Below are 26,147 nucleotides of genomic sequence, written 5' to 3'. Positions count from 1 at the left end.
AGAATCATGTAAAACCAGCAGAATTTCCTGACTATGATGTTCTATTTTCATAAAAGAGTGTTTACAAAATATTATTCTGTTGAATTTATGAGAACATTTATCAACTGGAGTCTTAATGAAGATTTTATTGCTTTAGGGAGTGAATGTAGCCTGCAGTTTCTATTGGAGATAAGTGTATTCCCTCAGTTAGGTCATTAACAGAATTCTGTTCCCATTGGTCAAAATTATGCTAGTTCATGACCAGTTACTGTAATAAACTGTATGCAGTTGGAAATCTAAGAAGCAACTGTGGCTTATTAAAGGATTCCCATGGTTGCATATTTTGATTGTATTTACCTCTAGATGGGCTGACATGTCAGTTCTAATCCAGATTAGATGGATTGCTTTGCAAAAATAAAACAGAAATGGTCCAACATATCGCAGGAGTTTTTTGAGAGCTGGAGAATTATGGTGACAATGATGGTATCGAATATTTTAATATCCTTTATATGTTGATTGGAAATTAAATTAGAAGGGGACTGCATAAGTATATTCATTGAGGAAACGTTTCAAAGTATGAAAAATGTCTTACTTGCATCACATATTTATGCATCATGTATAAAGGAGAACGAAGCAAAATAAGAAGATAAAGAAGAATTACCCAAAATATTAGAATTAGAATGACTGGAGAAGGTGAAAAGAAAAACAGTGGCCAGGATAGTGGGGAATTTGTTTTCCACCAGTTACGATGGAAGTACTCTGTCACATTAAGTTGTTTCTATCACACTACACAGGAAATCATGCAAGGAAAACATTTAGTCCTAAATGCAATTGAATTCTAACATGTGGTTGTGTCAAAAATTATAGGTAGGATACATGTTAGAAAGCTCTAGAGCCATAGCAAAGATCCGTTTTATGAACCTGCGGGTTAAAAATAGCTCTGCAGAGAAGGATTTAAAGATTGAACGTCATCCTTCTGAGTTCATTCTGATTTGGAGAGTATTACAGATAGACTTGTTCTCTGACGAGCTTGTGTGTAAGATTAAAGCTTTAAAGCTCTCAAAAAAAATTGTTAAAGCAGAGTAACTGTTTAATAGCATTCTGTCTGCAGTCCTCTATGCCAGATTCACACAATACATTCCCCATGTGATCTTCTGTTTTCTTGCAGATGGGCTGTCATAAAAGGGGGCTTTCATATATGTAGCACTTCATAAATATCATACATTTAAAAAAAAAGAGTATAATAGACACTACTTTGAAGACTACAGGCCATACCATTGTTTCCAGAAAGGAGTCTTCAGCATAACAATTTGTTAATGAATTCTAGGAATGAGAGAATTGGAGTGAGTACTTTTGAGACTGCTAAGTGGATAAAAATGTATTGCTGGGCAATTATCGTAATATATTTTACCTTCTGAATGGATCTTCTCTTTCTGTATTTGTTTCATTTTGAACAATGAGAAGTAAAGGAGCCCTAACAAAAATACCTTATAAATTTATTTACAATACATGAGAAACACGTCTAGGTGTAAAGACAAGTTTGTGGAGCATTCTTCCAAACCAAAACTGACTTTCCTGCTAAAAATCATCCTTGACATCCAGGACAAAATGGCATACGTATGAGTTAGCCACACTAACTGTCCTCTTCCTGTGTAAGAGCATCACATTTTCCCTGAGGGAAGAGGTTTAAAAAACTTCAGTGTGTTCTTGAAAATCTCTGAGTACATATTGCTTTGTCTGTAATAATGCTGCAGATCAGTTTTCAGCTGTGTAGGTTGAATGACAGCTGTGTGACATCAGTTTGGCAATTCTTTTAAGTGAGGAATCTGTTTAAAAACAAAAACGTTTAAAAAAAACAAACAAACTTGTTTTACAGTGCTTACTACTATAGGATCCTCAAGATCCAGAAATGCAAATCAAAGTAATAAACAGAATAATCAAGCTTATCCCTTGAAAGATTCGTTCTTCTTCATCTTGAAAAACTGTTAGCTATTTTTAGACACTAAGTCTTGGGAGGCCTTTCTCCTTTACAGAATACTAGCATCTCCTGAAGACATAAAGAAAATTACTTTCATCTTACAAAGCATAATAATGCCTCGGTGAAGAACTGCAGCATTTAAAAGTTGCTGGCTGCACTTAGTAGTCCATATGGTGAAGATCATGCTAAAAAGAACTGAGAAAGCGTTTTCTTCTTTTCTATTACAAAATTAAAAAAGAAATATACTTGGTACTGGTAATGGTAAAAATCTGATTAACCCTGGAACACACTTCTCTTCTTAAAATAGCAGGCAATAGGCATTTTGAAATGTGCAGTCGTATAATATAGCTTTCAAGTATTTTGACTGCTAATTTCCTCGCTCTGCTTCTGAAATTTCTATCCAAAAATACAATCTTGCTCTTGTTGATATAATCCCAGTCATCAGTATCTATTAAGTGCTATGACGCCTGCTTCTCTGATCAGCAGGAGCTCAAGCAATGGATCTTGAACTATTTTTTCACCTCATTTTCCTTTAATCTGTTGTCAGCCTGAAATCTGACACACGGCAATCATGCTGAAGTTTACTACAATGAGCTCCAAATTAACATATTGTCCAAAAATCCTGTTTACCTTCTTGATATGGATCTCGTTAGATGCCATAGCCTATACTTAGGAAGATCCCACAGGCAGAAGTTGAGTTGCCTAGACTGTGCCTTCATTTTTCATGTATCCTGACTGGCTGTAAAAAGAAGGCAATGGAAAGTGCTGGTTGTCAGTGCCTATTAGTGCTTGTTCTCTTGATAGTTAAGTTGCTGTTACATTTTGTACCACAGACAAAGTCTTACATCCCAGGCATTAACAGCTGAAATACGGAGCCTATCCATTTATTTGGTTTATCTTTTTAACTATATTATAGTAAGTTGCCACCATAATTCCATATTCAGCAAGCTGTTATTTGTCTTTTTGCATTCCATTGACAAAGTTATAAGCTGGTAGCAGAAAGTTATAATATAAGGCAGAGTAGCACGTCCTCTGGAATAACAATTTTGCTATTTTGAGGAGAGTTAATAGTGCTAAATATTCATATTCTTTTTATTTATAGATTGCAGCTTTCGTATGTTTATTGTAATAGAATTAATGCCATATACATTATTACTGTTTTGTTCTTAAAACTAAAGATACAGCAATGCTATAATTTCGTACAGCTTTTTGGCTGTAGTTCATCAGGAGAGTTCTGAAAACGCTGATGTGTAAGCATTGGATGTTCCCCCTGCCTTTTTGGTTTATGTCTCTGCATCCAAATCCAGCTGTAATTGTAACATGGGTAGGCATACACTGGCTAACTTGACTTTTATTAGTTGGGCTAGTCATATTAAAAATGCATTTGCAGAGACCAAATATCAAAATACTACTCCTCCAGTGACCCCAGGAGTATTATCTGATCGCTGACATTTGCTGAAACTCATGCTGCTTTGTCTTTCTATCTTTTCAGTATCAGGGAGAGAAAATTATTTCCTGCAGAATCATTTTTTCTGGGGACAGTTCTGCACTGGGAGGATAGCATACCTATAATATACTTCCAGATAATAAACTAGAAATGTACCTTTTCTTCCTGACTGAAAGGAAGCATATAACTAAAGACATAACTCTGTGTGTCCATTGTTCTGGCAAGGCCATAAATATTGCAGTGAATTACTGAAATCAGAAATAGTAGAGAGCTATTAAATTGCAATGTACATCCTTAAAGTATCTGTACAGCTCCTATTTTTAATAGCTTTTGACTAGTAAAAGAAATAAATCTTAAAATCAATGCTGTATACTTTAAAGATATAGAGGTTATATTTGTTAATTAAATATTTTCTGGCACAATATTTCTACTAGGAAATACTATTTTAGTGAAATGTAAATGTGCTATTTCTTTGAAACTTTCAACAACAACAAAAGAGGTGATTTTTACTGTAAAGGAATTTATCAATTCTTTTATCCAGTAGAAAATTTCAGTTTTACTAGTCCCTTAAGGTTAGAGAGTTGTTCCTCAAAACAAAAATATTTCATGGGAGGGTAATTTCATTTTTATAGACAACAATACCTTTAAGTTACTAAATGATTTCTTTTGTTGTTGAATGTTTTTTGAGTTGGCAATTAAATAACAACAAAAGCAGCAGCAGATAAATCTGAGAATCACACTGGTAATTTTAGAATATGGCCACATCATCAGTATCCATCCACCCTGCAGAATCATGCTTAATTTTGACCTCATGGGAACTGCTCTCTTTTGCCACAGACTATCAGTGCTGTATTTCTCAAGTAGCATCACAGCGTTATACCAAATGTCAACTTCTCAAGAAGGATGTTCTCAAATCCAGTTTTCTTTCTACGAGGGCAGGAGTAAGTGTGCCTATAGCATGTCCTCCTGGTCTTCACTGGGTTCTGAAGTCAGCGTGAGCCATAAAACCTCTTCCTTATGTAGCAGAAACATCTCCCAGTTTGTCTTGAATTTGGAATTTAGTTCCTTTCTTGTTTGCTCAATATCATCTTGTAGTGACAACATAGGGCCAGACAAGACAGAGCAAAAAAGAAGCTTCTTGCTGTTGCTGAATGCATCACTTTATTCAGTTTCTGTGGGGCACTTGTATTGTGGTTTCCAGCTCTGCTCAGTGGAAAACTTTATAGGAACTAGGAGCAGCTGTCTTCCAGTTCATCGTGTGCTCTGGCTTGTAGGTCCCTGCTACCAACCACACACTGTGGTAAGTGACGCTATGCAGAAACTGTGGGTGCTATGCAAACTGATAGTTTGTCCAAATATTAAACTTAAGATAGTGAGAAATTTTAATACTACTTCTGGTTAAATTGAGGAGTACCCATGTTTATTTACTGATCTGGATTCACTGCTAGTGCAATGAGGAAATATAGTTTGGGGATTAAAGTAAATTTTTCTAATTTTCTTTTTACATCTTCAGTGATGTAAATTGAAAATAACCTTGATTTCATTTTAATTGTTCCAGTACATAAAATCAAATATATATGAGATAACAAATGGAGGCCTTTTGCCCTGCAACATAGACAACATCGTTGAATTTTTGCCTCATTCTGAAAATTGGAATGTTTCAGAAAAAAAAAAAAAAGTTTATCAGCAACCCTTCAGGTACCCTGCAAACCAGATAGAAGAAACCCAAAGGTGAACAATGTATATACCTTCAGAAAAATCAAAATTCTAAGTTGTGTAACAGGCCAAAGAACAACAAACAAACAAAAAAGCAAATTTAATATAATTTTGCAAGGACAGAGTCTAGATTTTAAAAGCTTATTCTACATATTCTACATAACTGTTCCCTGCAAGATGTTGAATTTTCTGCAAATTGTTTAAACTTGCAATTTTGTCTACATGATAAATAAGAATGAAGATTTGTAATTTTGCCAGTGTTTGTAGAAGTGTAATTCCAAAAAGAAAAACCTCTCCAGGAACATGAAAATGTTTCATTGCAACACTAGAGAAGTGTTCCGCTTCAGAAATGTAATCATGTACAATATTTAAAATATTTCCAATATAAATGAAAGTAAAATTAGTGTGCATGAATATTAAGTTTAAAATGGTACACTCCATTTTTAACTTCATTGGAGTGCCTGTAAAAGTAAATAAGTAAGTAAGGCCAGTGAAGCCAAATCAGTGTTTTAACGGTTTTAGAAAGGTGGCAAACAGCAAATAACTTTCACAGTTTTATCCTTGGTGGTTTGGTTTTGGTTTCGTTTTGGTTTGGTTTGGTTTTTAGTGTGATTGATGGGGTGTGCGTTCAGGTGCTATCTGGCAAGCCTTAAAAAAGGAACAAAAAAGCCTATTTTTTTGGCCAGGATTGGTTTGATTTTACAATAAATACTTGGAAGGAGACAAGTAAAGAGTTGTTTGGTAGATGATCTGATTTAAATGTATTACTTCTGTGAATACAAGATATAAAAATGCCTTGCGAATGGGAAGCCGAAGAAATGTCTACATGTAATGTAAATCACACACAAGTTTACAAAATTAGTACTCAGATAGTACTTTGCCTCCAAGGAATTCAAAAACATATGACTAGAAAGAGTCTCCAGCAATTAGGTAGGTAGTGCATCTATCTGCCTGCCTCCAGCAAAATGAGTTACATCTGCGTGAATCCAGCCAGGTATTTGTTGAATGTATTCCACAGCTTTTCTAGGCAAACTGTTCCCATGCTTAATTGTCTTTGCCGTTAGAAACCTTTGGCCTAAGTCCTCCTTGTTGCAGTTTAAGTCTATTACCACTTTCCTTCATCCCGGTGATTTTTGAAAACATCCTTCTACTTTCCTCTTTGTGGCAGCTTTTAACATTTGAAGAACATAGTGTGTCTCCATTCAGTTTTCTGTTCCCCAAAATAAGCCAGTAATACCAGCTCCTTACAGAGTTTATCTTCTGCCCATTTTATCACCCTTGTACGTCTCTGGATTCTCTCCAGTTTGTGCATATTGCATTGTGCTCTGTAGCTGAGACCTTCCGATGGGAGACGAAATGGACTAATAGGTTGGTTTGTTTTAATATATAGCACACAAGCTCTTATGTCCCAAAATGATTTTCCTTTTCCCTGATAGTTTCCTTTTACTGATTAATATGAGGTCGGTGCTTTCCTATCCTTCCAGAGCCTTTTTTCCTGAACCAAAGGCTAGTTAGATATACCCCACTTGCTTTTGTGCAGTTGGTTATTTGTACCTAGGGTAGTACTTTGCTTTTGTCCTTATTGAATTACACCCTATTTATTTCAAACATCTGATCCAGTTAGTTGAGATCTTACCAAATTCTAATCCTGTTTTGCAATGACATTTCAAAGAAATGTCTGTTCACAAACGGCTTTCAGCCCTGAACTCTCCTGACATGGACTAAAATCACGTTTTGGTGAATGTGAGGAGTAACAGTGTTTTCACCTAACTGGCCTTACTTGTGGGTATTATTACAGGATCTAGAAATTAGAACCCATTGTTTAGTTACCTGTCACTTGGTAGTAGGTGACATGTATAAGGACAGAATAATTTTATAGCCTGATCATATCTAAACGATTGAACATGTGTGTTATTCTCAACGTTTCACAGCAACAAAAAAGTCAGCTCAATGTCTAAAGCCTGTGTTTAAGAAAGTTCTTTAATGTGACCTAGATTTTAGAACTCTGTTGTTGCTGCTAGAAAAGCAATTTATTCCCTCTCCATTCACTTACCTTTAATGAGAAAAGATGAGTCAGCTTTTGAATAGGCACTGTCTGTACTGACTTTCAAATCAAAACATTTTAATAATGAAAAACAAGTAAGTGATATTATTATACCTTAAAATGCAGATGAGCTAACAAGATTAGGAGAGTCTTGTTAGGTTAATTTCCAGCATCTCTGATAGAAGACTTCATTAAAGAACAGACCTTTAAAAGTCTATGGACATGTTCAGTTCATACTGTGACCCTGCTATGAAAAAATTAATTGACTTTGTGCCTCTTCCCATACAAGTTGTACTTGCTCTTGGTAGCTATGGAGACTGAAGTCAAAACTCTCTAGAATCAACAATTGTACAGGATGGTAAGTACTTCCCAAATTCCCCCTATATGAATTTCTGGTGACATGACACTTAGAATTTTGTTATATTAATATAATTGTAGTATAGTGTCTTTGACAAAAGAGGGGGAAAAAAAGAAATACTGAATTTTGTAGCATGGAGATGCAAATTGCTCATAGTCAGAGGAAATAGGTGAGACCGGAATTGAACCATGAGGTTCTCAATCCCAGACCAATATCTCAAACTCAAGGCTACCATCCCTCTTTTTATGATTTGCAAGCACAGTTCAGACACAGTGTGCTGGTTATCAGGAGAGGTGGGTGGCAGATGTCTGTCTGTGGGTATGTGTGTCTGCACACCAGTCAGGGAGTGACTGTCTCATTAGTTCAGGTACCAAAATATAAAGCAACCATTAAAAAAAATTAATTTAAAAAAATAATTTTAAAATTAAAAAAAAATAAAAAATAAAGCAACCATGAAGCTCAGCCAAAGGAGTTGTACTTTTGTGCAGTTAATGGTGACTTAATTTTCCATGGCTTTAGCTATGAGCATCCTGAGAGAGCTGGATTAAAGCTGGTGAAGGGGGGGGGGGGGTCAGCCCCTTGCTTAGAATGTCAATGAATGTGAAAACTATCAGTGCTCATCTTCTCTAAGAGGGATGGCATGCTTTCTGTCAGTTCCTTCAGTTGTCACATTTCTTCACTTTTTTTTCAGTAGGTAGGAGTGAGAAGCTGAGGGCTAGCAGAGTTACTTAGACATATATGGTGCACAAGTGTGATAATTTAAATGGAAAGAAGTACCGAGAAAGTTGATTGCCAAGAGTGGCATAGGAAGATTTCAAAAGTATATTTTAAGGAGAATTTGCAAGAGCAAAACATAATTGCTTGATGCTTATGAAGGAGACCTAATTGCATTAGTGATTTGTACAAGTATTATGTTTGAAGCCTTTACAGTTAGGATAAAATAAAGTATGCTAATTTCAGCACATGGAGAATGTTTTTCTTCAAAATTTTTAAGAAAAAAAAAAGAAAAGGAAGGTACCTATTTTAGGTTCTAGGAAAGTTTGACAATTTTTTTTAATATGCTGGTTCTGAAGTCATGCTTGTCTCTAACTTAAACCCTTCTTTCACTTAGGTGTACTTACAGCGGCTTTTGTAACAGGCTGAAAGGTTGTCTTTTGTTAATATATTTTCACAATTCTTGCAATATATTATTTAGTTAATATATTTTCACAATTCAAAACAAAAAAGTATTTGATTATTGCTTTGGTCTGTACTTACTGTGAAATGAGCTCAGCAGAAAGTAGTTGTGTGTCTCTTAAATTGTAGGTGGTTCGTGCCAGCCCCCTGCGCAGTTTAATTTCATCATCAGTGCATAAAAGTAAGATATTGCTTAGCAGTAAAGGTATATCATGTAATAGTATTGCTTTTTAAATCTCAGACAATTTCTGCTCGATTCTAATTTTAGACAGTCATTTTAATTTGTTACCAATGAATGCTTTCTAATTAAACTTATATTTAACAATCACGTGCGTCAGTGAGCCCTGTGAGATGACAGTGATGGAAGTGGGTGGGTAGCACAATAGACGCTGACAAGAGAAGATGATCCAGTAAGGAAAGGAGACAGATGAATTCCAGAACAGAAAGAGTAACTGAGAGAAAGGGAAGCTGAGGAAAAAAGAAATGGTTTAGAGCTGGTCCATGCAGTGAAGTATTCCAGGCTGTTCCTACTTAGTCCTGGTGGTGAATGCCCTGTCTGCAGAGGCTTGTATTTCTGAATGAAGAATGTGCTGTTCCAGATTAGTTTAATTAGCTGGAAGTGGCTAGTACCAATTCAGAACAAGAATGTTCTCAAGGGATCTGTTTACTTCTATGAACTTAATGTTTTTAGCTTGTGGAGGAACTTAGGAACCAGTACTAAAATCTAGTATACATGGCCTTCGTGCAGATTTCCTCAGTTATGGACCATTTCTCTAATTTTATAATGCATATTGTGTTTCCTGCCTACTCTTCAGCGGTTTAAAGAGAGTCATAGGCGTAAACAAAGTGAATTTCAAATTAACTTAATAGTTCAATGGTTCAATCAACGATGAAAATAATAGTGTGTTCTTCATCAATCACAGACACTGTCATGTTAACAGTGTAGAAACATATACATGCAGACTGCAGAAAAGAGTCTGCAATTAACTGATAGAAAGGAATATTTTTATTAAAATGTTGCTTTATTAGTGCAGAAGACTGAAAAAAATGCCATGGGGAAGATGCTTACCATTTTTAAGACCTTATTGGGGAACACTATTATCTATATGATCCTAGAGTATTGTATTTCTGTTACCATGTCATTAATTGAGACTCTGTTATTGTAGTTTTTAACATTAAAAGCAAAATAAAACATCTTTAAGTTGGCAAATTAAAGCGAATGGGAGCCACTGGAGGATAAGGAGCACTGGTACGATTTTTTTTTTCTTCACAACCTTCCCTGTGAAAGTGGGAGATTTCTGCATTCTGCAGCTTTCTGATTTTCTGCATTGCCTCCACCTTATCCACAGATGCTTCAGTCACAATGAACAAAAGAGGGTGGTCGCTGCATTTTTACAGTACTGTCACTGGACAGCCAACAGCATTCCAGTAAGAATCCGTATAGGTAAAAAAACATTTTTAAAAAATGTCAGATAATTAGTATCTTTAAAAAGCAGATAATATCAGCTAGATAGGTTATGCAAAATTCCGTGTTTGGTCAGAATAAGCTAGTCTCAAACTCCTCCCTGTTTTCATTATCCCTCACCTCTAAGGGCTTATGCTTTATTGACCTTATGATTACACAGACGTATTATATTCATGACCCAAATAGATATATGTTGAAGTAAGTACTGCTTAATTATATCTTGGCCTCCTCACAACTGATTGTTGAACTCCTGACTATCCAGTACGTGGAACGTGAAAAGGCACTGGAGGCCCAATGGGATACATATTGGTTGTATTATAAGCAGATTGAAAAATAATTCCTTTTTTTTTTTTCTGAAAGGTGATTATTACATTACCAAAATAATAATCAGTGGTGTTTTGAGTTCTCTTTATGTCAGAATTTCAAGGAGTGCAGTCTCTCTTGGGTGTTTGCATGGTTAGAGACATTCCCAGTTTCATATCAGTAGTTCGTATAGACGCACAGATTCTGGCCAGTGACTAGCTAATGGCATGAATCATCTGTTTTCCCTCAGGGCTAAAATGAGGATTTATCCAAAGGTCAGTGTTTGTTTTTGTTTGGTTGTTTGGTTTGGTTGGTTGGTTGGCGTTTGTTTTTTGTTGTTTTTTTTTTTTTCAGTTGCTAGTGGCTTATTTACCTTCCTTGTTCTCCCAGAAATATTTATCTTCTCCAGTGCACCTTGGAAGAACAGCTTCCATTTGGTGAAACAGACAGGCTCAGGGCTTAATTTGCTGCACTCTTTCTGCTCCCCTTGAAAGGCAGTCAGAATGTTTTATAGTAATGCTATAGTACTGCAAGCTCCATTGACTTCTGTTGTTTCTGTATAATTGGTTGTATACATTTGCTTGCCATCAGCTAAGCAGAAGAAAGCATTTTATTGCTCTTGTTAAGTGTGGTGTGCTTATCTTGTACTTTCACTACTGACCTCCTGCATGGATAAAGATGAGCCTCAGCTAGACTGTTCACTTCTCATTTTAATAACAGTGTAAATAGCTTAGAGCTTACAGAACCTGAAGCTTTATTTGAAAGGAGAATATTAGTAGTTAGTTGAAAAATATGTATTTTTGTTTTAAGTAGTATTTCCAGCATTCAGCTTCTGAAAATATACATTTTTAAAGTAATGTCTCAGGAAGATAATTCTTTCTCTTGAAGACGCATATCAGCAACCACACTGCTTGGATTACTATAGCTCTCACTCCTTTCTGAAGAACTTCAGTATGCACGCTAGGCAGAGTTTGTTCTAAAATTGGATTTCCTTATTCCTTAGCTAGGAAAAAAGTATGTCTATAATAATGTCTGATTCCATGTACTGAACAGAGGTCAGTCTTATTTCCATAAATATGTCATCTGACTGGCCATTGTTGATATCTTAAAAGTTCAAAAGTTCCATTGTTTCCATGCTGTTTCTGATTACCTATATCAAAACAGTTCGGAATTTTAAAATTACCATAAGGATTTTAAAGTTAATCATATAAACCAATGTTCTGATAAAAATGGGATCTTTCTAAGCTTTCGCCATGAGAAGCAATTATTTTTTTTTAACTCTCATACTAAACAGTCACTTAATGTGGCGTATTTGTCTCACTAAGAGATGAATGTGTTTGCTGACATATTGGGTCAATATCTTATGGTTCATAGGAAATGGGAAAATACAAGGTCATCTTTCACCATGCCCTGGATAGCCAAAGTAAGGAAAATATTTTTCTGAAGTGTGGTTTCTAGGAACACTACTGAATGGAGACAAGCCAATCTGCCAACCATACTCTAAATTAGCATAAATTTCAATTACTAGTATTTCCCAGATGTCTCCACTTGAAAACTACTTACTCTGTCTTTGTTTTATTAAATCAACAAAAGAAAAAGGAACAGTTTCTTTAGAACGGAATTTGATATGTGAAAGAAAGGAATGGAATGGCCCCTTAGCAGAGTATTATTCATAAAATGAAACGCATTTGTTTGTGGGAAGAGCACTTGAAATGGTCTAAAGAATAAAGTGGCACACAAACAAAGCCAGAAGTCCGTATTCTCTTCTGAAAGCTGTTTTTCTGAACCTGATTTTTTACAGTTAATTTGCAAATAAGTACTAAAATAAATTATATATTACTGGCAGCCTCAAAAAAGAGTCATTTTATGCCTGATCTCCACTGAACACAGTTGACAAGCAAGATGGATATTCCTCCACAAATTTTTGTTTTAGCTGTGCCAAATTGCATAACTCACTGAGGAGTTCCTCTGCAAGTTTTGCACCATATGAGGTCTCTAGTATCGTATCTGGGATGTTCCCATGTTCCAGTAGTACTCAGGAGTCCAAGACCAGGCATCAGTTAACCAACAAGTTGAGCTTTCAATTTTTTTTCCATCTTTTCCCATCTTTTTCCTTGCATCGCCTAGATAGCTCAAGGAGAAGAGCCAAAGGCCCTGGGAATCTTAACTAATGAATTTTGCATTATTATTGAAGCCGCAGGAGGAAGGTTTGAGTGCTGATAGGCGCATCTGGCTGAATTGGTGGATGTTGAAAAGAGATCAGAGTTCTAAACCTCATTTACCAAAAGATGGAGAAGAGTGTGCTTATAACGTCCCTTAGTGAGTCTTTTCTATCTGAAATATTTTTAACAAATAATTACTGTTTCTTCAAAAACTTCATCATTTTGCAGAATTGTAATATTTAATATAAACAAATCACTAGTTCTGAGGTAGATCATGCCCTGTTACTTAAAAATACATGCGTAATTGCAGAAACCAAGCTAGGTAAAATGATACGTAAACAGTGACATTCGTATTTGTTGGTGGTCAAAAAATGCGTTCATTGTGAAACTGAATAAATGCACCATGTGGTTTTTGAATTCCAGATAGATGTTGCATCCCTTAAGCTTGATGCCTCATTAATTCCAGACGAGGTGGTTTAATGCTCCAGCCATGAGATTGTTTAGCCCTGACAAAAGATATAACTTGTTTTTTTTTAATCATCTGAATAGTCCCACTTTGACCAAATCTAGATAGAATCCTAGTGAACGGTAAATTTTTGATCAACTCTTACTATAGTCTCTGAATCTCTCATTTCTTTGAGTAATTTTGTCAGAAATAAGAAAAATAAAACACAGCAGCATTTAGCTGTTAGGGAAATAACTGTCGCTTTTTTCACCTGAATGTTTGTGCTGTGGTATCTGCTTTTATTAGTCTCATCTGCTGATCTCCACATTTCTTTTTCTATAATAGTATCTCTTAACTAGCTTATTGAAGAAAAAGAATAACATTATGCACTACTTACAGGTTTGAAAACTGCCCAGTAAAATGAGGTTCTTCCCTAATTTCTGTGCTTTCCCCCTTGTTCCTTTAGTGGCGTACCTTGATTGATGATGCAACGTTTATTCCAGGAAAGCTGGACTGAAGCACAGGGGAGGGTATATGCATTCTGTCTTAGAAATAACAGGCAGGATCTTCCACTTCTGTCACTCCATCCGAGTTTATAATTTGGCCTGGTGTTTATCTTTCTGTTTGCTGCAGCCAGCCAAGTATCAATGCTGGTGTGTTTTCTTTGTCCTGTTCACCCAAGGAAGTGATAAAGATCACTGAGATCCACACCTTTTGAAGTATCAGGAAAATTTTGCAATCCCTAGGGTTTCATTCCCTCTCTGCCTTACACAGTGCTAACTTTACAACTGTGGATATTGCAGCAGGCATCTTGCAGCTGAGAAGGCAAGCAGTCACCGGGGATACCGCCGTGCCGTGACCGTGCCAGCTGCAGCAGTACTGGCACACATGCACACATACAACAGCAAGTGGTTTGTTGTTTTTCTTTCTCACAAAAAATTATATACTTCTCCTTTGCATTAACCCTAATTAGATGCATATACTCTGAACAAAATAATGGTAGGTTGTAATGTATTTTGGCTGACGTGGTCCCTTGGGAGACTAATTGTTCTATTTGGGCAAAGGGTGCTTTGGACTGTATTCCAGTTGTTTTGAATGCATAATTACTTTTGCATTATTACTTTATCCTTACCTTGCACAAGATAAATAATCACAAATATTTGGATAGCAAAAAGCCTTGTATTTTCTGCTGTAAGGAAACTACTTTTAAATACAGTAAATCTGACTTTTTTAAAAAGATTATGTATGCAGACTACTGCAGCCAAGATATATTATTTATGAAGTTTCATCAAAGAATGTAGCAATTCGCAGAAGAAATGATAAATATGTAGGAAACCTAAAGATTGCCACAGTTTTTATAGGCTAAATCCTGTATGTTTCAGACTACGTTTCTGTTTGAGCTCCTTTACCTCCCATTTACTCCAGATGAGAACTTAGCAACATTTCAAAGCAGATCCTAGGAAAGAAAGCAACTCTGACCCGGGGGGGGGGGGGGTGATGAAAAATTATGGCACTAGGAAGTAGATCAGCTTATGAATGATTCATGGAGAAAGTGAGCTTGAAGTAAGTGGAGATGATGTCTGGGGAAATACAGTGCAAAACATGAGAGCCTCCTGGCTACCATGGGAAATACCAAGAAATACAAGTACAAATCTAACAGTGAAGGAAAGGCATGAAGGGAACAGAAGTGAAAGACTAGTAGTGAAAGAGTGAAAATGTTGAAAATAAAGGCATTAAAAAACACATATATGTAGGTGGAACTTTGAAGCATACGGAGGCTGAGTTGGACATTCAACCTAATGCATATGAAGTCAGCAAGACAAATAAAGCTGTGGGGATATCTCCAGAGTTTCATTTGCAGCTGACAGATTTATTCAGTATGTATGAAAAGTGTAGTTTTTCATGGTTAAGAAAAGAATACAGAGCATTGGTTATCATTGCTACCTACTTACAATTCTTCATTTAGAAGGGAAAAAAAAGGAAATAAGTTCAGTCAAATTACTAGTGAAAAAAGTGTAATTATCACTGTTGAATGAAACAGGTGATGTACGGGATCTGGGTGAGCACAGAGCAGCTGCCGAGATTTTATTCATAACTGAGCGAGTGTGTTGTCATTTATTTTGGATATGTATGTTTCATGCAGGAATGAGGAAAGGCCAGGGAAGATAAAAGCAATTGAAGGATGAATCCTGTTCCCATTCAAATCATTAGAAAATATTCACGTTGAATAAAGAGGAAGGAAGAACAAGTGATCAAGTCTAGTGTATTTATAATTTAGAACACCCTTTTCCTACCTTCCTTCATAGAAGTTAGAGCCTGAAAACTGTTATACAGCAACTACCATGTATTTAAAGGGAAGTGGCTGTGTATTATTCTCAAAGCAGTAGGTGGCATCTTTTAAGGAGCAGATTGTATAGACTTATGCCAAACTGAAAATGGGAAGAAACCTGAGATTAGCGAGTAACATGGGGTAAAAGTGACGGGAAGAAAATTAATCAATATGCTTTTTGCTTTTAAAGCTGTACAAACAGTGATGGCACTGTTCTACAAGTACCACTGCTGAAGTTACCTTTCTGAATTCTGGAGTTTCAGTAGACATACTTTTTATTGTTCGCTTGGTGCCTACCTACAGTTATAATTACCTCTTAGGTGGTTTGTATCTACTTCATTGTCTTCATAATGATTCAGTAGCTGTAATGAACTTTGTTTATCTTTGAGAACTGAAGTCATCCCTTTCCAGATATTTGAGAAGGACCACACTAGAGACAAACGTGTGACAATCTGAGAAAATAAGAAGAAAATAAGCCTTTTAAGAAAGAAGTTTAAAAAAAAAAAGTGCTCACTTAGAGCATGCCTCAGTATGAAGCTTTCAAACAGCCTATGGTGCATGCAGTCCAGCATGATTTCCAAATACAAGTTTTAAATCTAAAGCAGGCTCACAGATGGTTCTAATGAGCTGGTGTTTGAGATGGACTGTGGCTTGAACAAAAACTGTTTAACTCCTAAAACACTAACATTTCCAGATGACTTTCAAGCTAAAGTACTTGCGTAACTATTTCCATGCATCTTTTAATTTCATAGATATTTCTAGTCTACAAAAAAAGGACCTTGCACTTTTCCTTATCTACATTACAGTACAGTATCACAAAAGCATACATCAGGAGCACTTTTCCACACTGACTGATGGTTCTTTCTGCAGCACTTTTTAAGCTCTACATGTCATTTGGAACAAGTAGTAATAAAAAAGTAATTTTTTTTTTTTGTGGTATAATGTCCTATTAAGAGTATTACTCACCTTGCTCATGGAAGGGACTTCTAAACTAAGAACAAAATCCAAGACTGCATTTTCAAAATTAGCATGCTTGATAATTAAAAAAGGGAAAAGGGTAGCAGTTTCTTAATACATGTAAAACACCACCATTTCAAAATTCATTTTTAATTTTTGCTAAATGATGCAGTGTTAAATATTTTAACTCCCAGAATTGTTAGTGTAAACCACAAAAGTAAGCAATGCACTTAGAAAATTCACCTTTGTCAAGATCTGTAGACATAGAAAAGTATCCATATGCATATCTGTATGTATTTTCTCTGACTCTCTAAGTATCTTGGAGTTCGTCTAAATTTCCAGAGTTATGTATAAACACAGGAGGTGGTGATAAACCAGACAGCAGAGGATTTGATTCAGCCCAGACTCCTGCCTCATATAGTCATTGGCGTCTGTATGTAGTAGCTGTAAAAACAAATTAAAACAGATCTCAGTAGACCACAGGCATGGTTGGTTTTTGTTTTGTTTTGTTTTGCTTTTTTTTGTTATTATTATTTATTTAATGGGTGTGAATTACAATAAAAAGTTCAAAAGAGTTAGCTGCACTCCAGTTTGACCAGACTGTCAGCTTCTGGAAAAGAAATACCAGAAGTATCATTGAGTTGTATATAGCTTTGTAGCTCAGCAAATATTTATTAAATTGCATTGTTTATATTATTACCTATTACAAAAAGAGTGAAAAGTCTTTTGTAATCATTCTATGAAATGGCTTGAACTTAACACCACTTCAAAACCTTGTGTCACCTAAGCTTTGAGACAACTTATTTCTTTATTTCGTCGTAGGTCTACCTTATGGATGGGAAGAAGCTTATACAGCAGATGGAATCAAATACTTCATCAAGTGAGTATTTCTGAGGGAAAATGGGTCAGAGCTGAAATAAAAGCCCATCAAACTAAATGTATTTTTAAACCTAGAATTAACAGGAAGAAAAAAAAAGGCAAAATAACAAAAGTGTTCATGTGTTTTCTATATGTCTGTATTACCAACATCACTTACTCTTTCCTGTGGTTTAGTACTGCGCTGTCCACAGGGTCCTAGAGGGCTTAGTCAGAAATCCTGCTGAAATTCAGGGAGAACTGTGTGACTCAATCCTTCAGATGTCTTTGAAACCCTCAGTCCACAATGCTGAGAACTTACCAGGTTATGAGTCTGACCCTGTAATGGACCTAGGAGATACAAAAAAAATCTCATCCCCTAAAAACTTTACAAGTATATATATGCATTTTTAAATGTTCTTGTATTTGGGGGAAGTGGAAGAATTCTAAGAGCCAGATTTTTAGAAAATAACAGTCTCATTTAATCCATGGATTTCAGTTCCATTGTGGCTTTAAGGAGCACAAAGTCCAAGAGTCTTACCAAATTCATCAGTTGAACTAGTACCTGGAGTTTTGTGTCTGCTCCTCTGATTCTGCCAGCACACCTCGTAGTGCATTATAACTAGAACATCAGTAATTTTCATTTTAGCTCCTGTCCTGAATGGGTGTCTTGAGGGGAACTGCTTTAACAGTTAGTTCTGCCTTGTCTCTGAACTATCTCTAGCCATTGATGTTTTATTCTTGATGACATATCCTGCTTCTTTCTGTGGGAATAAGTTGTTCTGTTGCTGCTAGATGGTGAATGAACAGGACTGAAATCATTTAGTTAAAATCATAAAAGAATCAAGAGATTTGTGACTGCTGTACCATTCATTTAGAAGAAATCCTCATAATCTAGACATTATACTTAAAATGCTAAACAGCAGCTTACAAACTTGGTATCACAGATTATTGACATTTCACGTTGTCATTGGCTGCAGGTTAAGCAACTTTTATTCCATTGATAATGCCACTGAAGCTGTACCTCTTGCAAAAATCTTCTCTTGTATTCTGCATATATACTGTTTTTGTTCTTGATTTCTACCCTATGAAAATTATAAATTATACCTACAGTTGCAGTTTCCTTAGGCTTTGCTTTATACATTATAAAGAGGGTGCCAAAGATTAAGCTTACTAATAATGCAGTAATTGTAATAGTGAGTAGTTGTTACCCTCCTCCTCCCCCCCAAAAGAAAAAAAATACAGAAAAATAGGTCTGTATCGAGAGATACCTGCATTTTTTTGGAAGCTATTGCAAACGAATAAATTTTTCAAACTCTCCAGAGATTAGAGGAAGGGTGATACTGATGTTACAGTAACAGAGTGTCTAAAGCATAAAGAGAACGTCTACAAAAGCTTTAAAGGCAGTAATCATCTGAAGAGGTGATCATGTGAAAAAAAAGCACTAAGATTGTGACCTTATTTTTTGCTTTTTTGCTTTCCTTAATTATAAGATTTCTGTAATGATTTCTGAAAGACTAGAATAATATAAAAAAAGCTGTGTAAATTCATTATTTACCAACTCAAAAGTATAGCTTATATCCTGCTAATGTCTTACAGGTAAAGAATTGGAAGCTTCTTTGGAAAGACCTACTTGATAAAAGCTATAGGAATTTGTGGTATACGTTAGGGAAGGTTCTTTTCAATTGTGTTCCCAGGTTTTGGAAGAAAAAATGCACAAAAAAGAAGTAGCTCACTGTATCCTCCAGAAGCTTCTGGAAGTGAATAGCACAGTGTGCGCTCCCCCCCCCCCTTCCCCCCCCGAATATACTGATAGCTAATTCATATAATAGTTTTCTTTATTATTCCTCTAACAGATTGAAATAATTGCTGAAAAAATATAGTTCATCTCCATTCCATATATCTCATGAATCATTGTTTAATTAATAGTTAGATATTCTGGCTGCTGAAATTTACATATTCTTTAATTCTTATAGTTGTGATGAAGACACTATTTTGCAGGTGGACTCACTTCTTAAAAGACAGGAAGGGCAGCAAATCTTTGCACTGAGATACAATTACTTTTATCCCAAACTCTTGCACAAGTCATGTTGAAGTTTATGTATTAGCTAGCCAAGAAAAGCAGGGACATTTTTTTTTCTTTTTTCAAACACACAGTTCTGTTGTCCTCAATTCACCCCATGGTGCCTTGAGCTAGTTGTATTAAAGCAGACGTGATTTTTTTTTTGCAGAGGTTCCCAAACACACCATATATGATAGCACATTCAAGCTCTAATCAAAACGTGGCTTTCATTTTCACATAGATGTAAATTCTGGGATTTATACCAAAAATGTAGAAAAATAACTTTATATAGAAAAATAAAGGAAATGAAAATGAATCAACAGCCAATTTCATTGCAATGGAAATAAATATGAGAGCCACTGTTAAAATAGAGGACTGCTCCCTTGGTCTCCATCTGTTGATAAAGGGAGCCATTATAGCACAGTTGGAGTGTTAAGGTGAATGCTGGATTCTGTCCTGGATAAAACATTTGCAATTGAGGTCTATGCCAGCATAATTGGAAACTGAGCTTGAAGGTAGTATTATGCAAATAATATAATAGCAAATACAATCTAGCAGTAGAATAGAAGAATTCTCACATTCTTGAGACATTTCCCCTCTTTTCTTTTTTTTCTGGTTTTGTTACTAGTGTTTTTCATACAAGTACTTATCTGGATGACTCGGCAGAAGCTAAACTTGCTAAATATGCTCAAGAAATTTCTTTTAAGATCGGCACTTGGATGCTGAACTGTTGCAGCTGTAACAATAAGGTGCTTATTAGTAACAGTAGAATCTCACCTAGTCTATGTGGTGGAATCCTAATTTCACAAAACTTCACATGTTTCTCATATTGTCTCCACTTGTTGAAACTACAGATTAAAACTGAGTAGATCACATGCTTTTTCAGGAATTTTTGCATATCTGACGTTTGATCAATAACAGATCATAAATGTTCTTCCCTCTTATTAATGTGCTCCTAGCATTACAAGTGATAGAAGCTCACATCATTGTTAGTTACCTTCTGTAATCTGTCCTATGCAGTTCTCCATGACAGTCTTTATGCGGCAGGCAAGGAATATCTATCTGTTTTAATTGCAGAGAAGGGAATGAAATCACCCTCCGTTTTCTTCTGAATGGAACAACCACCTTTGTTAAGAGGTCTTAATTGAGTTCATTGGAATGGAATTAACTGAACACTGGAATAAGACATCACAGTAATTAATATTCCTTTTTGCCTATTTCCTAACATTGCTTATGTGACTGGTGACAAATGTTTGTACAGAGCATAAACTAGGCTTTTTGTATGCTTGAAAATTCGTACCTCTTACTACTCTTTGTAATGTGCATGAAATCCGTCTGGGAAGTTAACAGTTCAGAGCAAGGAACAAGGGTTGCAAAAGTCTCTTGTTTCTAACAGTTTGGTAGAGATTTCAAGATGAAAATTCTACCTAATGTTGAAAATATCCTTTTTCTAGGAGGAACTTAGCTTGACTTCCATCTTTATCAGCTGATCCTTTTCAGTAGCAGTTAATCAAATTGTTTAAATGAGGATTAGCAGAATAGTTGATACTTTACTATCTTGGTACTAGTACTATAGACTTGTTCTCTTTGGCTGTGAATTTCAATCCTTTCATTCTCTGGTGTTTAGAGCAGCCAAATCTTTGAGGGCATTAAGAGTTATTTCAACACTAGCCCACTCCAGTGTATACAACCAGATAGAAAAATGTGTTATAATTCTCTAAGTGTAGCCACAATTAAGCTGATCTTATATGTGGATTGTCCCTTTTCTTACGCAGTTATGCTATGACGCAATACAGAAGCTGCAGTGGCTCTGTTCAAATCCACAGCAGTTTTACAATATGCTGAAGACAATCAAGTATTATTTTAATTAGTAGTTGCCTTCAGTTCCAATGTGTTTTATTAGGCCATCAACTAGTTGAGTCCGTAAATCTATATGTTATAAATCTAATGCAGTAAACACCCCAGAATGGAATCTTAATAGCGCATAAGCTTGAGACCGCTTGCTGTGAAATTTCCATAAATATCTCTGAGGGGGGTGTAGCAATATGAAGTGCATGAGAAATCAGAGTTTAAAAGAAGCAAACCAGCTGGCTTGTGTTACACACTAAAGTGAAACCCACTTATGTGAATAACTGACATGAATAAAACATTTACATGGCTATATTCCTAAGGAGCTGAACTGCTCTCCACCTATAAGAGAAAGCTGCTTCTTGTCCACCAATTCTCACCTTAAGTCAATTTTTGAAATCACCTCTTCTACTCAGCAAATCATTTCAGTCTCTCAGTAAATTATAATCAATCAACCAGGTTGCTAAGGATCAGTCAAAAACTACTGGCAAGTGTGAGAAAATTAGCTTTTAGACAGCTAGTGTGTCATAAACTCACATGATTTGGTGCTAGGCATTAAGGTCATGTGTACAAATTTACCATGAAATATCAGACAGTAATGTAAGCCTCTCTGATTTACCATGAAGGATCAGACAGTAATGTAAGTCTCTCTGAGTTACATCTCAGTATGCATTGGAGAAAAAGAACTTCTAGTGTCTAACAAAGATAATATAAATTGACAGTTATCAAGAGGACAAAAATTACACCAGTAGACTAAAAGGCACTGATCAGCTTCATTGGTAGTATAGCTGTGCTTTCCTCCTGCTGGAGAGTAAAAGTTGAATTTGGCCACAGATATGTTTTGAAATAATGTGTTTTGAAATGGTGTGTTTTAAAGTAAAGGAGAGGCAAGCATTATTTTATTTTGCATGTAGCAATACCATCAGTCATTCACACACAGCCCCAGATTCATGGCCTGTCAGTTGATGTATGATAGAAATGCATTACTGGTGCCTGTTTCCTCACCAATTTACACTTGGTATTTCTATCCCTGTTTATATCAGCAAATTTGATCTAGAAGAATTGAGATCCTGACCTCATTAACTCAAATGGGTTAGCAATCGTAGAAAAGTCTAGATTGCAATAAATCTCTGGAGATCAGCTAGTCAAACCTACTGTTGAAGACTAAATTATACAAACTAAGACTTGGATATTTCCAGTGATGGTGATTCCACCACCTATCCAAAACACCCTATTCCAGTATTTAATTCTCACGGTGAAGATTTTTTTTTAATCTAGGTAGAATTTCTCCTGATGCAGCTTATGTCCATTTCCTCTTGCCTGTCACTGTATGTCCTTGTAAGAGTGCCTCCATTTGCTGTATAACTACCTTTTAGGTACTGGAAGACTTTGATTCCACCCCCCGAGCTTTCTCTTGTCTAGGCTGAACAAACCCAGTTCCTTCAACCTTTCTTCACGTGCCAAGTTCTCCAACCCTCTAGATTCTCCACTGAATCCTCTCCAATTTTTCTAATGTTTGTCTTGACCTTGGGGGACCAGTATATTGAAGAGATCCCACATAATAAGGTAAAGAAGTTGGATATTAATGAGTTTTACCTATTAGATGATTAAGACCCCTCTTCTGTTGTGACAAATTCAATTACTGATGTTCTAGTAAAAATTCCTGCCCCGAATAGAAATTTTATCTGTAAGGCCAGAAGCAGAAAAGGACTAATGAGCCCTCATCTCACCTGCATTCAGATTTGTAGGCACTTAGCAGTCAGCTGGGTGGCATTAGGATGGGAAAAGTTTTGTAAGAGAAAGCAAATCTTGTTCACTTTTAAAGCTGGTCATATGGTCATTTTTGCCCAAGTTTAGTTCACAAATAATGTTGAGTGAGTTTACTAAGTGTTGTAACCACTGCTAGGACAAAATTTCACTTTAGTTGTATGATCTGGTAAAGTCCTGTGGAAGTCACAGCACAGCACCAGTGCAAACAGAAAGACAGCATATTCTGTCATTGAATGGGTTTTGTGATTTAGTGACTTCTGTGTTTGATTTTTATAATAGGTGAAAGAGTCTATCCAGAATTTTGCTCCCCGAGTATCAAATATGCTAATTAATTAATGGATGTACACTGGTTGTTTAGAATCACACAGGAACAGTATAAAAAAGCATAGCTGGGACACTAATTTTTTTCCCAGAAAACCCATCAGAGTTAAGCTCTTCCATCCTCCCACTATGTTCACCTTTAACATATGGCAGCTCTGTATCATGAGACTGGCACCTAAAATTAGGTAGGGCCTTGCTATTCTCCCTCCCACTCCCACCCACTCCTTGCATATGTATACAGTTTGTAAGGACCAGCTGTGAATTTTGCCCCTGTAAACACTGTTTTTCTAGCTTTTTAATAGGGCTAGATTCCACCTATTCCAAATTAACTGTTACTTTTCTCAAGAACATTTATCTTAAATTAAATTTGCCTGAAAGACAAGTAGAAGTTCCCAAAGATGTTAATCTTTTGGGATGTTTTCCATTAGATAAATTAGGGCCTGTGATGTTTTCTATCTTATACCAAAAAGGAAACAGTAATGTTGAATTTAGTATTATCTTTCAGTAATTTACCTAAAAATCAGAAGCTTCACATTGAAGCATTGCATACTTCAGCATGACAAAAGAGGCACTGAAGGTGCTCTGACCATATATCAGTATAACAGAATAGAATTTCGTTCACATTCAGTAGCAACCTAAAGCCAAACAATACTTAAAATACAGATTAATAAAAACACACATGATGCGTTCTGGTAGCTTTTGAAATGATATCTAACAAATCAAGCTTCCACTTTGAAAAATAACAAATCATACTTAGTTTATCATATTCTATTTTGTTTGGGTTTGCTTGGGAAAGAGCCATCATTAATTTTACTGAAAGCTGGGCATTCACAGAAACTGTTTATGATTTTATGACTGAACTAAGAATAGCAAAGCATGTTTGATAGATGAACTTCTGTAGTATAAACACTGATGTTTTACAGCACTAGAGCTAAAGGTATCATCATAAAAGGAAAATAAATCACAGTTGATTTTACATACTGTATGCTAAATTGAAAAAAACAAAGCTGTTCCTTTGATAAGTGTACTCTACATTTCTATTTCTACTGCATTATAAAGAAAGAACCCAAAAAGCTAACATATCGATGTGTGTTCAGTTTTTCCTCTGCTATTCCATTGCAGTATATATATGCTAGTATATTACAATATACTAGTTAAGCGTAGGTTCTCTAAGTAATGGTTGGAGTGGCCTTTCTTAGAAGAAATCAAGTTCAATAAAGTTCAAATTCTAGCAGAGGTGATCCAGGAGTAAACTTCTGTATGTCCCACTAACATTTATGTTTCAGTGACTTCAGAGTAGCAAGCTAAGAAAAACTGTGATCTGCTGTACTGAACATGCAATTAAAATCCCCATGGACAGAACCCAGGACCAGCTCTGCTTCTAACTCCCTCCATAGCGGTAGGCAAGTCAGTTGCACCAAAATTGTTATTTATCAAAATCATTGTGGATGTCCTCATCTTATTAACTTCGATGATTTGTGAGCAGGAGTGGATATTTTGAGACACAGAGTACTCTGTTTCCACTGAGTTCAAAGAACGATGCAGTTTTTTTACATCTGTGAAATTGGGCCTTTCCTATTTTACACATCACTCAGAAATAGAGGTTGCTTTTGAAAATACTTCCTTTTACCTGTCATCCTCAAACCCTCCTATCTAAAAAGAGAGGAAAGAATTGTTATATAGTCACAAGAATTTGCAAATATTTAAATAAAGCTGGTTCGGAATAACCAAGTACTAACTATTACTTTCAGATGTAACTGTAAGAATTCGGGTAATCCTGACATATTTCCTTTTGATTTTTGGATGTCCAGCTTGTGACATCTCAGAGAACTTTTATTTTCACAAAATCTTAATGTCTGGCATCTGAATACATACCCCTTTGATGTGTCTCAAATTGGTCACTAGGAATAAATATATACAGAAGTAATGTTCCTCTTCAAAAATTGTGCCCCCTGGTTGTTCTTTGTTCATTGTCATTGTTGAATGAAAACAGACATTAAAAGAAACAGCAGTGATTTAGTGTAAGACATTTTGCTAACTAAAAAATCATGAGGGCTTAAGGATAGCTGGGATAAGATGAAAATTCAAAATAATTTCTAAGGTTTGGAAGTGGTTTGTTGCCAGATAATCAAGCTGCGGGGAATTCAGTTACTCTGATTTCCACTGAAATCCTGTTGCATGAGTATAAGGAAAATGGCCTCAGATGTAAAACTAGGAAACTTGGCATTGGATTTTATGATAACATGAGCTTGTAATACAAGAATGTTAAGACCTTAAGCTGCTTTTGGTTGGGTAATTTTTTTTCCTAAGAGGTTGTTTGTTTTTTAATTTCAAGAACCAAAACGGAGAAACATTCTTTCAGCTTCCACAGACACTGCACACTCTGTCCAGGTTCTGGTCTATCATATAAGACATCTGTTAACGTTTCCTCAGTGAGGAAATACTTGAAGCTGAAATTATTTTTTGCTCAAGACTTGTAAATCCCGCTGAAATCAGTGTGTTGATTTCTGTTACCTCTGCTGGGTAATTTTACTCTTAGACTGGTGTGATCAGAGGTCGAGTTTTCACCCATTCAGTTACTGCTATGAATAGAACTGGAAATTTGAAAGTTCAGACTCCTAGTAAGGTTTCCCATGTTGGGGCAAGATTTGGCACTTGTGGGCTAAGCCGTGTCTTCCTGGGTTTTGAGAAAGCCGTCAGAAGCAGAACTGTGCACAGCAGGGTTCTTTTCTGTATGCATTTCTTCTGAGGCACTCAGGCTTTAATGCATTTCAGTACACACATAGTTTAAATAACCCTTGAGCATGCTCTAGGCTGTAGTAGGAAAAAACTTACATCATCTTGGCCCAATTCTGCTTACCAAGGTATCAGGCCCACAGTAATAAGACAGGACTGATGCAAACTGAGCGTGTTTGTACAAAAGGCCCCTATG

General features: G+C 36.0%; 1 protein-coding gene and 1 long non-coding RNA gene across 9 annotated transcripts in view; one reads left to right on the top strand and one right to left on the bottom strand.

Annotated features, from left to right (window-relative positions):
• The window catches only part of STXBP4 (syntaxin binding protein 4), a 77,119-nt gene that overhangs the window by 42,813 nt on the left and 8,159 nt on the right, over positions 1-26,147 (top strand). For 3 of the 5 annotated variants that reach the window (XM_080560390.1, XM_080560387.1, XM_080560391.1), the window contains exon 22: positions 17,182-17,239. In XM_080560390.1, the coding sequence (XP_080416516.1) occupies positions 17,182-17,239 (58 nt within the window). Of the gene's footprint in view, positions 1-17,181; positions 17,240-18,813; positions 20,338-26,147 lie in introns of those variants that run through there. The other 2 variants (XM_080560389.1, XM_080560388.1) reach the window with 1 other exon arrangement.
• LOC308179784 overlaps positions 1,137-26,147 on the bottom strand; it is a 50,591-nt gene continuing 25,580 nt past the window's right edge. Inside the window, exons 2-3 of one of the 4 annotated variants that reach the window (XR_013940532.1) lie at positions 8,780-16,803; positions 1,137-1,805 (exon numbers count right to left, since the gene is read on the bottom strand). This is a non-coding gene — a long non-coding RNA (uncharacterized lncRNA). Of the gene's footprint in view, positions 16,804-26,147 lie in introns of all 4 variants that reach the window. The other 3 variants (XR_013940533.1, XR_013940534.1, XR_013940531.1) reach the window with 3 other exon arrangements.

This window comes from Anser brachyrhynchus (assembly GCF_964034855.1).
Source record: "Anser brachyrhynchus genome assembly, chromosome: 18".
NCBI classification, from domain to species: Eukaryota; Metazoa; Chordata; class Aves; order Anseriformes; family Anatidae; genus Anser; species Anser brachyrhynchus.
This window is presented reverse-complemented; position numbering and strand designations above follow the sequence as displayed.